Genomic DNA, 16,920 nt, shown 5'->3' on the forward strand with positions numbered 1-16,920 from the left:
GAATATTTAGGAGGGAACTCAATCTTGGACATCAGAGAAAGCTCCCAGTGGGTATGATATTTAAAATGTATGACTTAGAACTAGTCAGCGTTATCGAGAAAACTTACTGGTTTCCTCAATTCATTTCTGTCTTACCTGCACTAATCCTATTCAATTTCATTTCTCTGCGCTCTGTGTAAACCATCAGACACAATTCATCATAGTCTCAGGGCCTGAAGACTCTCAAGTAGAAAATATTGTCCTTTTCACTATCCTTTGTGGGAATATTCCTGATTATATGGTGTTATCACTCCACACCTCATACAGAAAGAACTCTGAGACAAAGATCTGAGAAAACATTGTAACAAAAGGAAACAAACTCCTGCCTCTCAAAACCAAATTCTAGATTTACCTATACTCTCATAAGAATATTCTGTTAAAAAGGCAACAATCCACTATCCCAGTGCTGTTTTTTCCCCCCAGCTTCATTAATCCTACATAAATGGCACATGACTTTCCAAAATTATCCTTAAACTTAACCTAGTTTAGTCTTACATTTTTACCTCATGGGAAAATGGTTACAACATAGGCTGGTCTCCCAAAATACATTCTGTCCTTTCAACCTCCTTCTCCCAACCATATGAATGACCCCTACTTCTAGTACTCTCAACATCCTATTTCCCACAGAATGCGTGTATGTGTGAAATCTAAAACTCCTGGAGAAATAAAAAGTGGACGGAAGACAGGACTTTTTAATTAAGAGGTGAGAAACTTGGGCACACACAGATCAGTTCTGCTTGATTCTCTTGAACAAAGATAGAACTGGGTGACATTCATAGCAGTGGACCTGTCATTTCTCGTGCAGAATGATTTCTGGAAGAGATTCCGGGTGGCAGTCTAAGGCCAAAGGAGGTGTCATTAGGTCTTCTCTAATCTCAGTCTACAACTTAGAGATGTGGCCTGTAGGTTCTGAAGACCTGAACACCGCATTCCAGGCTGGTCCTTTTGTGCTAGGTTTTCTATTTGAAGCCCATCTAGAACGTAGGAGTCCACAAAGGGATACTGGGTACTGTCCAGGGCAAACCCATCTACAAGGGTACTAATGTATGGAGCACATATGGGAACATTTTACCATATCCCTTGAAGTGGGGAAAAAATACCATGTGACACTTTGCTTGCATACATGTTCTGAAAGTTGCATCCAATCTGTTTTAAGCCTCAATTTTTAAATATTAATGCTTTCATACTCTGACTATAAACAAATTATGTTAAAAAAAAGTTCTTAACCTAAGGTAATTTATGATCCTCTTTGGTATTTTCCACAAAATTATGTGTACATAAATATAGATGTGTTTTTCCCCCTTGCAAGGGGGTTGACAGTATTCAGCACATTCTCAAAAGGGTCAGTAGAAGATGCTGACGTACAGCAATCATTCTTTTTCTACATGGATATTTTTGAGAGAAGCGATTTAAGGTAAGTATGCATTACCCAAAAACATATACACCAATGCAATGTAGTCAGTTAAAATTAGGATACCTATTTTTAAAAGGGTTCTCCTCCCCTTTTGTCAACTGTAAGTAGTCTCTGGGCCCAATGCAGAAGCTAATTGGTTAATATTACTGGACTCAATGACAGTGATAAAATGGAGTATACTTGGAAAATACTTTTGTTTTGTTTTACATTTGTGTGTTCTCTTTCATTAAGCTAACCTGCACCTTCCAGCAAATTGGAGGGCTAAATTAGTTTATGTAAAAAAAAAAAATCACAAAAATTTTACCCTTGATCAAAATATGAAAAATAGAATGGAAACCAGATTAAACCTCTCTCCCAAAATAACATATGTCAGCTCAAAGCGATGAAAATACTGTGGTCAGCTGAAAGAAGCTGAAGTTTTGTGTACTTATGAAAATGACAAAAGAGCATTTTGGCTTTGAAGTTTGAGTTTTCACAAAACCATTAGATTTTTAGTCTTAAATTTTAATATTTCAAGACAATTACACTCGTATCTGTGATGATATTTAATTTCTCCCTTCCAGGCAGCTGGCTTGTCCCTTGTCATTAATATGGAAGGCAATTACAATGTCACCTTTAGCTCAGTTCTAGCTGAGGAATTCAAAAGAAAAGTCAGAATAAAGTTACTTCCCAGTAAATAAATCACCAAGGGATTTAGCAAGTCTAGTCAATCAGCTTAGCATTTGCAGGGGTCAGAGGGGTGGGGGAAATCTGGGGGTGTCAGCACACACGAGTGTACATACACACACAACAGAAACAAAATAACACTACAAGAATCAAACTGTATGAATATGTTATCAAAATACTACAAACAGAACAAATGTTTCTTTTGCCTTCTATGTCTCTTCTCATTTTACTCATTCTTTCCTTACCACTATTGACTATTATCGTTCTTCAGATATTTAGCCATGCACTTACCCATGAACCCTGTCTTCTTTTTCTGCCCCAATCCCCATATCTCCATGGCTTTCCAGTTAATGAAGTACCTTAGGAAACTGAGAAACCTAGAAGTGTATCTTAGGGAAAGGTCTAAAAAACTATGCTTAAAATTCTCAAAATACTGAGAAAACTCAACATATTCACGTTTTTAATGTAGAATAACTTTAAAGAATAGGAAAGTTATAATACAATCTCACATTTTATTATAATAACTAATTAATAAGTAGTAATGAATCTAAGTACTTTCGCACATTCTTTCATTTAAATCCCACAATCATCCTAAAATCTCATGATACCGAGGGGGATACTAAGGCCCAGAAGGTGAAACTATGCCCATTATTACACAGCTAAATAATAAATTATACAGGCAATCCACCCAAAATTGTTTTTCCTTTTTATTTATTGATATACCACAGTTGTATGTATTTTTGGGGGTACATGTGATATTTTAACACATGTATATGATGTGTAATGATCAAATCAGGGTAACTGGAATATCCATCACCTCAAACATTTATATTTCCTTTGTGCTGGGAACATTACAATTCTTCTCTTCTAGGTATTTTGAAATATACAATAATTATTAACTATAGTTTCCTATCATATTATTGAATGACAGAACGATTTCTTCTAACTGTATGTTTGTACCCACCACCCAAAATTTGAACCTCAAAAAACAAAACACCTTCAAAATATTAAGAAAACAGAAACCAACATAAATTTTAATGGTAAAAATTTAGCAATGTTAAAGAACAGGAATATACATAACTGATTCACACAGCATCCCTCTCATATGACAGATGACAGGAAGCTTATAGCAAAATCTGAGGCCCAACCATGTATGAGCCTTAGGGGCTGATTACTTTTTATACTCTATCTTGACTACTTCCTCAAATTTATAATTTTACTGTCCCTGGGCTTATTATAAACCTTCTCTTCAAGTCCTATGATGTCCAGAAGTCTTTCAGTGAGTAAAACTGAGGAATCCAGTGAAGAAAAGAACAGAAAGATATTTCCAGTTTCTCAATAGTCCTCATGCTGTCACTTTTATAACTGAGCCTCATCACAAAGGATTATATAATAGATTCAAGTAATACTGCAAACAATTATATTTTTAAAACTTAGGTCTTTGATTTTTTGATACTATAACATCTGAAGATTAAAAAAAATTTACTATATACTTGCAAAAGCAATACAGTTTATGCAAAAACACTGTCGATATGTGAAAATGCCTGACAAAAAGTTGTCAAGACCAAATTTTTGGCCCTGCTGACTATGAAAAGCAAATATTTCTTGGATTCAAACTATGAACAAGTAATGAAATTTCTGCAAGGAAGAGTCAAGGAAAACATGTGTCATATATCACTTAAGGCATACATATAGAAATCAAACATTTGTGATAATACCTGAAGTAGGAACGATTTAAAAAAAGATTTTCACAGAACACTTAGAGAAAAAGAAAAACTCAGATTGTTAACCCTTCCCAGTCTGAGTTTTTAAGTTACATATTTTTTAAAGAACTGTAAACAGCATTATATATTATTGCCTGATTTCAAAATAATCAAAAACAATCTGTTTTACTTAAAACCAACTGTAGCAATCACTGCATCTAGTAAATACTAGCACTTCTATTTGCTATTCCTTATAAAGAGGCAAAAACAAAAAAGAAATCACTGTTTTTGAGAATTAAAGTATTTTTCCATAAGCACAAAACAATAGCCAATTTAAAGATCTGACATAGACAAAGACAATAAAAATTATATTGTCAAATAATAGACAAATCCAAAAAATTGAAATATGCTAGCAATGTTATTATAACTGACCAGATTATAAACCTCAATTACCCTGAAGTTCTGCTACTGAATAGGAACTTTCAGATGCTCCAGTATATAAAACATTTTTAGGTGCTAAGCCCAGCAATAATGTCTGGAATTCTGCCAATAATATTCCTCCTGAACACAATGGCAAAGCCTCTGTGTGACACAGCAGTACACTCAACTTTCTTACAATTTCACGTTCCCCCATCTTTTGCAGCATATGAATGAGAAATAGCCTTTCTCTTGGAGGCTCTATTAATTTTTATGAAATAAACCAACATAAAATGGGTAGCAAATCAATTTAAACAAAACTTTGTTTTTTATGGTTCTATAATTAGAAAATAAAATTAGTAATTCATAAGAGTTACAGCTAAAAAATGAAAATTGCTAGATTGACTTTCATGTGGTTAGTCATATTTAACAAACTTGAGTCCTCTCTGCCTGTGTCTGCCTCTCACTCCAAACTCCCTCTCATACCCCTACCCCTTCTACACACAGCTGCTTTTCTTGAAGTGAGTGCTTTATACTGTGGAGGCCACCAAGTCCAAATAATATAACTTTATTTTGCTATAATTTTTATAACTTCTATCAAATTCAAGTTTTTGGCTGCACCTTACAAACTTGAAAATCTAAGAAATGCCAGTCTTTTAAACTTTAGCCACATGTAGATCTATGTAAAACATTTTTTTAATCTTTAAGGACTATTTTGTAAATTTTCACCAATTATTAGAAATCTTTTAAATACAAATATTATATACATAGTACTGTTACAAAGATCAGCAAAGGGCACAAAAGCATGGGATAATATTTTGAGTTCTCTTTAAAGAAAAGAAATATCTCTCCTTACCAGAAATGCTAACACTGTTAAGACTTTCTAATGACAGGTATTTTTTGAAAAGAACAACAAAACCCACCCTATTCCAAACTATATATATATAACAATGCCCTAATATTAACTCTGAGCTTATACTAACTTTACTCATCAGACATACATCACTGAGTGAACTAAAGGCCACTTAGCCACGTAAAACGAAAAAGCAAAGGAAAAGCTGGTTATTAGCTCAATACGGATCGTTTGTAAAATGGGCAATATGCTAATTAGTCTGTTCTGCTTTAATTAAAAGAATCATTAGCTAAATCACATATGTAAACTTTAATTTCACAGTATTTGAGAAAGATACAAAAAGACCTTTTGTTTATTAAAACACTTTAAAACTTTCCTATAATCTGTTGAACAGACCAATTTTTCCAGATCCTATATAAACAAATGGTAACCTATACTCTGTTTAATTATCACATATATTAGTATAGTTTAATAAGATTTGACTATATTTGAAGTATTAACTAAGTCAGATATGCAATTATTACATTTAGGAGGCCTACTTCAATTTTAAAATACTAGTTTAACCTTGTATGTTGTCTTCAAAATCCTTTATCCTTCAGTTTTCTATATGGATGTTTAATAGAAGACTACACTGACTTTGCGGTTGAATTATGACGCTTTATCTGAACTGCACAGAACTAGTCAATGAATTAAATAATTAAGAGATTGCACAATTTGAGGTAGGATTTTCAGAAATGCTTTATAAAAAGATTTTGGCACACCAATTCCTTAAACTATGTCAAAAATCTCAGTTAAATTCTGACAATCTTTGTCAAATTCAGAAACATGAATTCAATTAAAAATATGCAGCTTATTTAAAATACATTTGTCTTAACAGCTTTAATTTAAAAAAATACCTCCTGCCCCCACATACAGTTAATGCTTCTGGCTAATGCACATTCTCTTCTCTGTATTCTCATTTCTATCACATTTTTCCCCATTGAAGTGAGCACATTGTATTTGGTTTCTTTTCTTCCTACTCATTGTTCAGTTCAGCATTTTAATAATCTTTTCAGTACTGCTGTTCGAAAAAAACAGGCTATATGAAGCTAAAGAAAATTCTCTAAGTTCAATGGTTTTCAAAGTGAGATAATTTTCCTAGACCTATTTATTAAAAATCCATGCAAAGCAAGCACCACAGCCAACTGGTAAACAGCTACAGAAAATTGGAAGCTTAAAAATAAAGCCGTTAAAAAACACTTCACTACACACCTTCTCTGTGAAGCCCTTTGTTTCCACTGAAAACCATACTGGAATCCTTGTATAAAAGAAGTTGCCTTCTGGCTATCAATAGCTATACTATCAGTAACTGAGGGATCCAGATGTCTGCAGCGGTTAAAACAAATGTTCAGCGTTGGGTGCTGATCCCGCTTCCCTCCGTGTAAGGTTTTTCACAAAGGCAGCAGAGTAAGAGCGCACATAGCAACAGCACTCACAGCTGATTGGACAGAGGGTGTGCTCAACCTCCCCTGCTCGCTAGGTCCACTACAGCTTCCTGTCTACTTGGCAGCACTGTCATGTTTTCTTTGCTCGTCTTACAAACTCAGCTGTGTTTAGGCAACTTGAAAGGAAAGAACAGTAGACTGATAATGGCAAAGTATTCTAGCGTTTGCCCCTGAAATGTGTTTCTTTAGTTGCTTTTAAAACAGAGAAATTCGTAAGACAAAAATTTATTTCAGTTAGTGATGCACATAAACTGAAGACAAAGAAGGGTTGTGGAAGGAATCAGTTACTTCACATCTAAATTAAATCAGGTTCTACCAAGTGAAACCCTCTGAAAATGTATAAATACAAAAATTTACAACAATCAGAATAAAGCATTGTCAACCTTCATATACCTGGAACTTTATATAAAGTATTTTACAACAAACTTCACAAATTCCTAGAAAAGCACAACCTGTTACATATTTAAAATGGGATAGGTCCTGAAATGGTCTCTCCTCAAATGCATGCAGTACCTTTTAAGAGGGCTAAAGAAACAGGTTACCAGACTGACTAGAAAAAGATTCAGAAAGGAAAAATTATCAGTTACTTAGTAATCTCTGACAATACAAGATTTAACTAGGTATTTGTGGTAAAATGTCTCTGGATACATAGAACAATGACGTTTAGCTTAAATTCATTTACTTTTTGTTATCATAAAATTACCCAGAGATATAAAAGTATAGACTTTTTTTCAGGTTTCAAGTACTGGGCTTCAGTTTACCAGTTCATACTGTCTCCACAAACTTTAACAGCAAAAATCCCTCCCCAGCTTACAAAGTTGTTTGGGAGAATCAATGAAGGTAGTAGGGGATGAACAGATGTGATGAATTATAAAAATTTCTCATTTTAGAAATATTTCTCCTGAACGTCACATCAACTAGGATGGTGGTTTTCAAACGTTTAAAGCAATGGAACTCTTTATTTGCATTCTTCCTATAAAATGCATTATCAGTGGTGGCTCTAGGATTTCCATACAGGAAAGGTTTGGGGGAGTAGGCTGAGGCCGCAGCAGAAGCATGCCGTTTATTACTCAGATCTTTGTTTATCTTGAGTGTCTTGGGGTTAGGGAGTGGAGTCTGATGGAAGTGTTGGAGTTACTAAAGTGTCCCATGAGCACTATGAGGCTATTTTTAAGTGAGAAGCCACAAATAACATGCAATTTCATATCAGACCCAGAATCCACAAGATTTCTACCCCTGAAGAAGCTTCTAGGATTCCTGGAGTTCTATAGTACAGAAGAAATACAACCCGGAAGAGGCTTATTGCTTTAAAGAAATCTCATTAAAGAATCTGATCACCGGCTCCACATTTAGCCAGAGGGAGAGCTGCTAAGCCCCCTGAGAAATAACAAGACGTGTTTGGAAACACAATAAGCCTGAGGTAGGTGACTCAGAGAAAGAATGGCACGGTAGAGACAGTAAGGAATTTGGAGGTAGGCCAACCTGTGTTCAAAACATGAATCTGCCATTTACTAACAGTGAGACCACATATAAGATTATTATACCATTATGAGCTTCAGTTTCCTCATCTGTACAACTTCCTAATCCAAGACTAGTCACAGGCCCACTGTACTTTTTCCTTAACACTTACTGCACAGAATGTAGAAAGACTGTTTACAAAATGACTGGTTTAATGACAGTCTCCTCCAACACACTGTAAGTGCTTAAAAGGTAGGTACTATGTCTACTTAATTGTTTACCTAGCACCATGCCCCATTTATATTTTATACAATATTTGATTTGATTTCACAATCATGGGAGGTGACTAGTGCAAGTAGAACATCTTATTTGACCATCTTCATTGTTTAAATAAGGAAGTTAGATCTAAAATTTACAAGTCACAACTGGAAGTTAAAGGAAATCAAATTTAAAAATTTTTTGGATTAATAAATTTATATTTCAAAATTAACCTTTTCCTATCTCCTATAATATATAATCCCAGGGTTGTTTTGGAATAGTTCCTTTCAGTTATAATCCTTAAACTTTAAAATTAAAGGGTAGTGATATCATATATCTATAATATAAATCTATTGATGTCATATAAAAAGAGAATTTACAGAAAAAACATTAAATGTATTTAGTCACAACATGTAATTATAAATGATAAAAGACACTCCAAATAGATGTGCCACCTTAAAAACTTAAATCCAACTGAGACAGAATTTTATTTAGTGAAATGCTCCCCTCTATGCTGCTAGTTTTCCAATAAATTTCAGAACAGCACTTCATACATTTTTGAAAAAAGTTTGCTTTTCCCCAGTTTGCTCATCTTGGTACACAAAACTAAATAATGAGTATGCTATAAAATGATGGCACATTATCTACTTTGTAAATCTCAAGACTACAAACTAAGAATCTGAATAACATGAAATTCTACACAAGTGTTAGTCCCAGATTCTCAGTTCTCAATCCCCAACCATAACAAACCTCCTTCCCCTGCTCCTCCGGAACCCACCTAGCATGGTCGTTAAGTATGTTCTCTAAATGGACAGTTCAGGAAACATACCATGCTCCTGTAGGGAAACAAATAGGATAGTAGATCTTTTACAAAAGTTTTAAAAACAAAACAATGTTTTCCAAATATAAAATGGGAAAATTTCAAATAACTATTTCAGATCATCTATGTTTTCTGTTAGCAGAAATAATTGAGATCTACCGATAGTAAGACACTTTAAGAGATAACATGCTATCTTTGAGACTTTCTAAACAAAAAAATTATTGCAGATAGAAAAAAGAACCCTTCAAAGGTAATGTTTAAATGGCTACTACACATATACGCATATTAAATAATTACTAAATATATGTATCATATATATATTAAATAGCCACTACCTACTGGCCCATGGGCCAGGCATGATGCTAATCTCTTTACGTACTCTTCTCTGATCCTCAGGTAGTTGTTATCCCCACAGATTAAAACTGGCTTGTTACTTGCCCAAGTAACTAGAACCAAGTGGGTAAAGCCAGGATTCAAACTTAATGTCTTCCTAAATCTAATATGTGTGCTCTTAACCACTAGTATCCTTTCCCTAACAATTTCTTACATATGTTACTTACTATTTGCCGTAAGGCAAATATGGCATTACACAAAAATAAAGTTTAAATACAGAAATCTCATGTAAGCATTTGCCTTACGGCAAATATGGCATTACACAAAAATAAAGTTTAAATACAGAAATCTCATGTAAGCATTTCCCATGTATTAGTCATTCAATAACCACAACGACAGCCTCATTATACCTCAAAATTACCATTAATACACTGCTTGTAACATGGAAAAATAGGATTTGACTGCAAACAGATAGCTGTTTTGTAGCTGTAGTGTGATCACAAAGACAACGATAAAAGGTTCAATCTGTAAAACTTCACTACTTGATGATCACAGATCACCTAATCCAGAGAAAGTGAAAGGAGGTCGAAAAGGACACTGAACTAGGGACCATCGATGTGGGTTCTGGCCCAAATCCTACCTCTGATCAGCTTTTTGATCTTAAGCACTTCTTTGAAATTCCTCATTCTTTGTCTGCAATGTTGGTATGTTGTAAGGATAAAATAGGACAGGATAAAATTATTTTCAAAGTAGCAATGTGCTACACATATAGGATATTTCTATTCCTAATAGTCTTTGAGGGATAGGGGATAATGTTCAGATGTGGTAGTGTAAACACGTTTGTATAAAATCCAACCTCATGATTGGAAAGACCCCTTAAAGCAGCAAGACATAATGGAGGAAAGCCACAAATTCAAGCTCTTTCCACTTATAGGATGTGTTATCAAATTATTTAACCTGTCAGAATCTATTTCTTTATTTGAAAAGTGGGAATAATCATTTCTCTAAGTGCTACAAACCACCTAGGTCAGTACTCGGCTCTTAATTTGAAGTTTCCTCTTTCCCTTTGCAGACATCAGGTCTACATGATGTGACCATATGTCTGCATACATACACACACACACACACAAATAACAGCAATACATTAGCATACATTAGTTGTATACTGTATTAATAACAATGGGAATGAGACAACTCTTGATCAAAGAAAGATTTCTGTGACGCTGATTTTTTTAAAGTTTTTAAATAATGTCACATCGAACAACACATTTACCAGCTGAATAATTTGTAATGAAGACTAAGCAATAGTTAAAAATATAACATTATTAACAGCTGTGGAAAATAAAGAAATGTATCATATCATTAAACCAGTTTTTATTAAAAAACAAAATGTGATGTTAGGTCAGTTCAGGGATAAATTAAGCCATACATTATATTGACTTCCACTTACATGAGATTCCTAGCAATCATATTTGCTGCAATGATTACCCACTGACTTGCATTCATTATAACAAGGTACAAATAAACCAAATGGCCAAACAGCAACCCAAATATACTGTTTTAAGAGTTAAACACATTCTTAAAATTAAAATGCTAAAAAGTACCTAAGAGACTTAATTTGGACTCTCATATTTCAAAAGATTTTGGGTTATGATGACCTAGATTAGTTCCAGGAGCAGTAGCTTGTTTACCAAATCTAAGATCTTGGAAAGAAGAAAATGTTCTAGCCTGTTTTTTGGCATCATTCATACTACATTGTTTAAAATGAGCTAGAACAGGGGTTATTTATAAGCTAAGCTACTGGACAAACACTTCATCTAATAATATCTTGTATACACATAAGTCAGATTTAATAAGAATCAAGATCAGGTATTAAGAATTCACTTTTAATATCCTATATACTTTGTCTTTGTAAATTAGTATCACCACTATTACATAAAATGTGTGCAGAGGTGCATATGGGTTTTTCTTTATCCATACTTCTTTTAAAGATATATTCTGGGATGTTGTTAATCTCCTGCTATTACAAAGAATGCTATGTTTGATTCAATCTGAAATTGAAAACCAATCACACATTTTTTATTATAATAAAATAACATTTTATGAAAAGTTTTTCCATGAAGATAATGGATCCCATATTTACTTGTCCCTTTGACAATTGCAACTTTGTGAAATAATATTTTGTAGATGAAGAAACTGAACCATAGAAATTAAGGTAGCCGGTGGGTTACCCTGTAAGAATCACCCACTCTAGGTTTAATTCCAAGTGCTGTTTTTTTCCCACAATTACCTATCACTGATACATGTCATTATCTCTGCTAATAGAGACAAACAGTCATACAAATGACTGATTCTGCAGTTTAAATTCTGGAGAATGTTAACAGAAATCTGGTAGAGTGACACAGTTGTATGTGTATTTAGCCAATCTTGTATAGGTGTAAGGAGACTCAATCATTAAGTCCCCAAGGCTTTAATACTGTTTGCTTTGCATTTAACATTTTTTAAAATTTGCTTATTTGAAACTATTTTACATTGGTTTGCTTCCAAGTGATATGACTAAACTCTTTTGGCTACCTCAAACTCTAGCATGTCTAAAACTGAATTAGTTTTCCTCTGAATAAGAGTCACCATTATTATCAGTGGCATCCTCCCAATTCCCTAAGCTAACAAACTTCGGAGAGAACATACTCATTGACTGTGTGTTTAGTAAGTGCCTGGCACAACCACTTCACTCAGGTTATGTCATTCTAATAAAGTTATAAAATGGTGTAAAATACTATTACTATCCCAGTTTTAATCAATAAAATGGAAACTCAGAAAAGTCAGCAACTTAAGCTTACACAGAGAAGGTAACAAAATCAAATCTTGAACACTTTTAGTTCTAAGTGCTAAAACAATCCGTAGAATTAATGTGCTGTAAAATTAATATAAAGAGTTGAGACTATAATTTTCTTTTCAAATAAAGTAGAAAAAAGAAAAAATCAGTCATCATTGCTTATAGCAAGATTGGTAAATAACTTGTTTTTGGGCAGGGGTCGATAGGGTTGTTGTCATGGGGGAGCAATGTGAAATGTCTAATTGTGGATTGCAGTCAAAAAAATTTTAAAGTCACTGCTCCATCTGACACTCTCCCAATTACTACCATCCCCTCCACTGTCTCCAAATAGATATTGGTTTTTACCATATCATATTCAAAAAACATGGACTTTGGAAGCACAATAGCTGAAATTAGGCAGAATTTTACTAAATAGAGTTGGAGAAAATAGTCACTAGAGACTTACAGCCAAAATTCACATACATCACAGGCTGCCACCACTCAATTCTACTGGCCCTCTTTTACTAGAGGTGACACTACTTCTAAAGACACAGATGTTTAGAGACCCCTAAGGATTCACAATGTACAAATCCTATAACTACTGAATATAGTTTTCTGTGTAGAGGGAGATAATAGTTGTCATTTTCCTTATATAAATGCTAGAGTCAACCTTTCTGTCAGAGCTCTCCATTTTCAATGCAATTTCAGTTTATAAAGTACTTATCATTTGAATACCTCAATAGTTTTTACCATTTTAGACCAGCAAGATTTTAACTGCAGCACCTAAGAGAGGAAACATCAGTAAGACCTCATAAACTGAGTGCCTCAATTGAAGCTTGCACTTAATGGGAATAAATTTTCATTCTTCATTTACAAAAACAAAACAAACCATCAAACATGCATGCTGCCCTCCCATTCAAACTCAAAATATAGGAGACCACCACAAACTGAAAGGGATAGTGGAGGCCAGGCATGGTGGCTCATGCTTGTAATTCCAGACTTTAGGAGGCTGATACAGGAAGATTGCTTGAGGATAGGAGTTTAAGACCAGGCTGGGCAACAGAGTGAGACCTCGTTTCTACAAAAAAAAAAAAAAAAAAAAAGTTAAAAATCCGCTGGGCATGGTGATGCACACCTGTAGTACCAGCTTCTCAGGGACTGAGGCAGAAGGATTGCTTGAGCCTAGGAACTGGAGGTTGCAGTGAGCCACGATTAAGCCACTGTACTCCAGCCTGGGCAACAGAGCAAGAACCTGTCTCAAAAAACAAAAAAAGAAAGGGATAGTAGAGTGTACAATTTCTGTAAGTTTGTACGGGCCATCTGATACTCTCTTATTCCTCTCGGCCAGCTCCCCTACCCCCAACCCCCAGCTCTTCTAAAACATCATAGGGTAACCTCAGCTTCTGATTCACCTGTTGCCCCAGGAAGAAAGGACTTTGTTTTTTGTTTCTTGTTTTTTTCAAACCACAAGTTTCTGAGGGCAGAGGCCATGTTAGTTCTTGCTCATCACAGTACTTCTAGCACATATGTGCCAGGCACATTGAAAGTGCTTGGTGAATACTTGTTTCAGTGAACAAGAGAGGGAGAATGGTCCAGATGTCTAAGGTTTTACTATTTCTAACAGTTAAATTCTAAAATGTTGTCATATTTAACCAATATGACTATATAATCACAACTGTTTATTGCAGAAGGAAATATTCATAGGAATTCCTATCACTTTGAAAAAGAACATTTTGTCAAAATATGGGTGTTTGGTAGAAACATTTTAGAAATAGAGCATTTCTAAAACAAAATCCAAGTGTTTTGTACTAAATCAAAACAAGCATCCCATGTTGTCAATCCCTTGATTTCATACAAGGACCCATGTAAATTACAAAATATTAGATGCAATATCCTACAAAACACAGCTGGGGCAAATGAGTTATTTTAATCTATATTTAAGCTATCTAAGTACAGAATGAAATACCAGTTAATGAAAGACAAGACTTGAGTGCACTAGCAGAACAGTAAAATGACTATTAGGGTTATCATAAAATTCATTGCCCACTGAGGTGGGAGGTTTGCTTGAGGCCAGGAGTTCAAGACCATCTTGGCCAACATAGCAAGACCTGTCTCTAAAAAGAAAAAAATATACATTAAAAACATAAAAAAGTAAAATTCATGATCCAAACAGTGGTAACACACTTAGAGTGAAAGGAGACCATTATGAAATAGGATTGGACACAGGGACAACAGGCATAAACCAGGATCATCCTATGTAGCATTTAACCCAGCCCACCAAAGTAGTTTGAACTTAATGGTACAGTTAGAGACATAAAACGGTTAAATATGTTAAATTTTTTAAGTGTGAATTTTATATTTCATGAAACTCACTGATATAAGCCCAAATATAAAATTATGATATCTTAGAACTTATATAGTAGTTGTTAAGCAAGCAACAGGCGCTTAATTTTTTATCAAGCATCTAATAAATACTAATTCTGTGCCAACCTGTGACAGGTGTGAGGAAAACAGCTGGGAAGAAGTCAGATGTCATCACCACCCTTGAAGAACAATTATTCTAGTGAAGGAGACAGTATAAAATGAAGAAATGAGGGAAGCACAAACTATCATATAGTACCTGGCCTTCTTTCAGTTCCTAAAGCATGCCAGACTCTTTCTAAATTCAGGACCTTTGCACATATACCTTTGGCCTGGGATGTTCTTCCCCCTTACACAGCTGGTGCCTTCTCATCCTCTGCTCATTTTCTCAGGGGCCTTACCTAACCAAAGAGGACTTCTCCTTGCTCTCACTTAGTCACTCTCTTAGCCTTTGTATATTTCCTTCAGCGCACTTGGAATGTGTTTATCTTACGCATTGAAGAAATGCTAATTTATTAACAATAACAATATGCAAATTTATTGAGTATTTATTCAGAATCAAATACTATTTTCTTTTCTTTTTTGAGACAGAGTTTCGCTTTTGTTGCCTAGGCTGGAGTGCAATGGCTTGATGTCGGCTCACTGCAACATCCGCCTCCCGGGTTCAAGCAATTCTCCTGCCTCAGCCTCCTGAGTAGCTGGGATTACAAGCATGGGCCACCAATCCCGGCTAATTTTTTTATATTTTTAGTAGAGACGGGGTTTCTTCTTGTTGGTAAGGCTGGTCTCAAACTCCCGACCTCAGGTGATCCACCTGCCTTGGCCTCCCAAAGTGCTGGGATTACAGGCGTTAGCCACCGTGCCTGGCCTAAATACTATTTTCTAAGCACCTTATATGGATTATCTCATTTCCTCATTACAGTAGCCCTTTAAGTAGGTATTATCACTAGCCTCATTTTTTACACATTGAAACTAAAGAAAAAATATTGTCCTCTATATTTCTAAATAATTAGTTTATACCATTTCCTGATTTTTTAATTTGACAATTATCTCTAATTTCTTATTTGTTTATATCCATCTCTTTCTCAGCTTCCTAGTTTCAAGGATGAAATGTCTTATTTACTTTGAGTCTACTTATTACCATTCGACTTACTTCTAAGAGTATGTATGTATTACTTTGAGAACAATGTCAAAATATAATCACCTAGACTGTTTCTTTCCAGTTTCCTGATAAAAGCCAGATGATCATTATTTCATTTCTGGTGCCAGAACCTAGAGGCAATTGTGCTCTGCTAGAGGCATGAAGTAATACAAAATACAGAAAATATTCCAGCAACTAGCAGGGAATTTGAGTTTTACTTTTTTAGTTGGACAGGTTGCTTTTCTCTGGGTCTTACGTTTTCTCAACTGTAAAAATGAAAGAAACTCACACACTCTAAAGATCTTTCCAACTGTGGTTTCTAGGGACAGAGTGATTTTGTAATTTCAGAATAACAAAATTATTTTCACATCCTCAGCTTTTTAAAGTGGATTTAATATGTACCACTATGTAACCTGAATGTTGTTGTTTTGTTGTTGTTAGCAACTTAGAGTACCCTGGTAAATACCTCAATTCTGCACCATAAGCTACAACAAAAGGTACAGGCCAGGGTTAGACTACAACCTCCTGGACCACAGAAGTCTGCCTGCAGAACCAGCATTCAATCAACACAATAATTACTCAAAGGCATAGGTATGTTCTTTACCTCAATTTCTGAATAGTTAGTATGCCAACTTAAGAAGGACACACATGCTCAGATAAACAATATTTACGAAAGGAGTTATGCCAGCAGAAATCTTACAAGCCAGGCCAAAAAAAAAAAAACACACACACACAAAAGAGTAATGAATGATCAAATCTTAGACCTAGAAGGAACCTCCAAAATTATCGAATCTAATCTCTTATCAGATGAGGCAACTGGTAGTCAAAGAGGTTGGTGATTATTCACACAGATAGTGGCAAACCAAGACTAGGAAACTGAGATTGCTTCTTAGTGCTCTACCACAATATACTGAACAAACCTCACTCTTATGACCACCATTTTTTTTTTAAAGCTTTAGTGTAAAAGTGTTTATCTGGTTGGAGAGAGAAGAAGATACATCTCTACTCTTAACACAGCTAGGAAAGCTTATTAGTATCATGGGGACTCCCAGCATTCTCAGACCTTACATGAAACTGAAGGGTATGAAAGCCTCTAATCCCATAGAATTCAAACTTCTGCCAGCAATTATCTGGAATGAAAAATGGAATCTCCAGTTT

At 34.9% G+C, this 16,920-nt stretch overlaps 1 protein-coding gene across 20 annotated transcripts in view; it reads right to left on the reverse strand.

Moving 5' to 3' along the window:
• The window catches only part of ATOSA (atos homolog A), a 128,513-nt gene that overhangs the window by 64,239 nt on the left and 47,354 nt on the right, over positions 1 to 16,920 (reverse strand). For 3 of the 20 annotated variants that reach the window (XR_010151386.1, XM_054666959.2, XM_003314676.6), the window contains exon 1: positions 6,344 to 6,532. The exons of 14 other annotated variants lie outside the window; for them this stretch is intronic. Coding sequence is in view for 4 of the 6 variants with exons in the window: in XM_054666959.2 (XP_054522934.1) it covers positions 6,344 to 6,380 (37 nt within the window). In the remaining 2 variants the exon portion in view is untranslated. Of the gene's footprint in view, positions 1 to 6,343; positions 6,533 to 9,070; positions 9,129 to 14,750; positions 14,821 to 16,920 lie in introns of those variants that run through there. 3 more of the 20 variants (XR_010151385.1, XM_063794151.1, XM_009429158.4) reach the window with 2 other exon arrangements.

The sequence above is a fragment of the Pan troglodytes genome, chromosome 16 (assembly GCF_028858775.2).
Source record: "Pan troglodytes isolate AG18354 chromosome 16, NHGRI_mPanTro3-v2.0_pri, whole genome shotgun sequence".
Lineage (NCBI taxonomy): Eukaryota > Metazoa > Chordata > Mammalia > Primates > Hominidae > Pan > Pan troglodytes.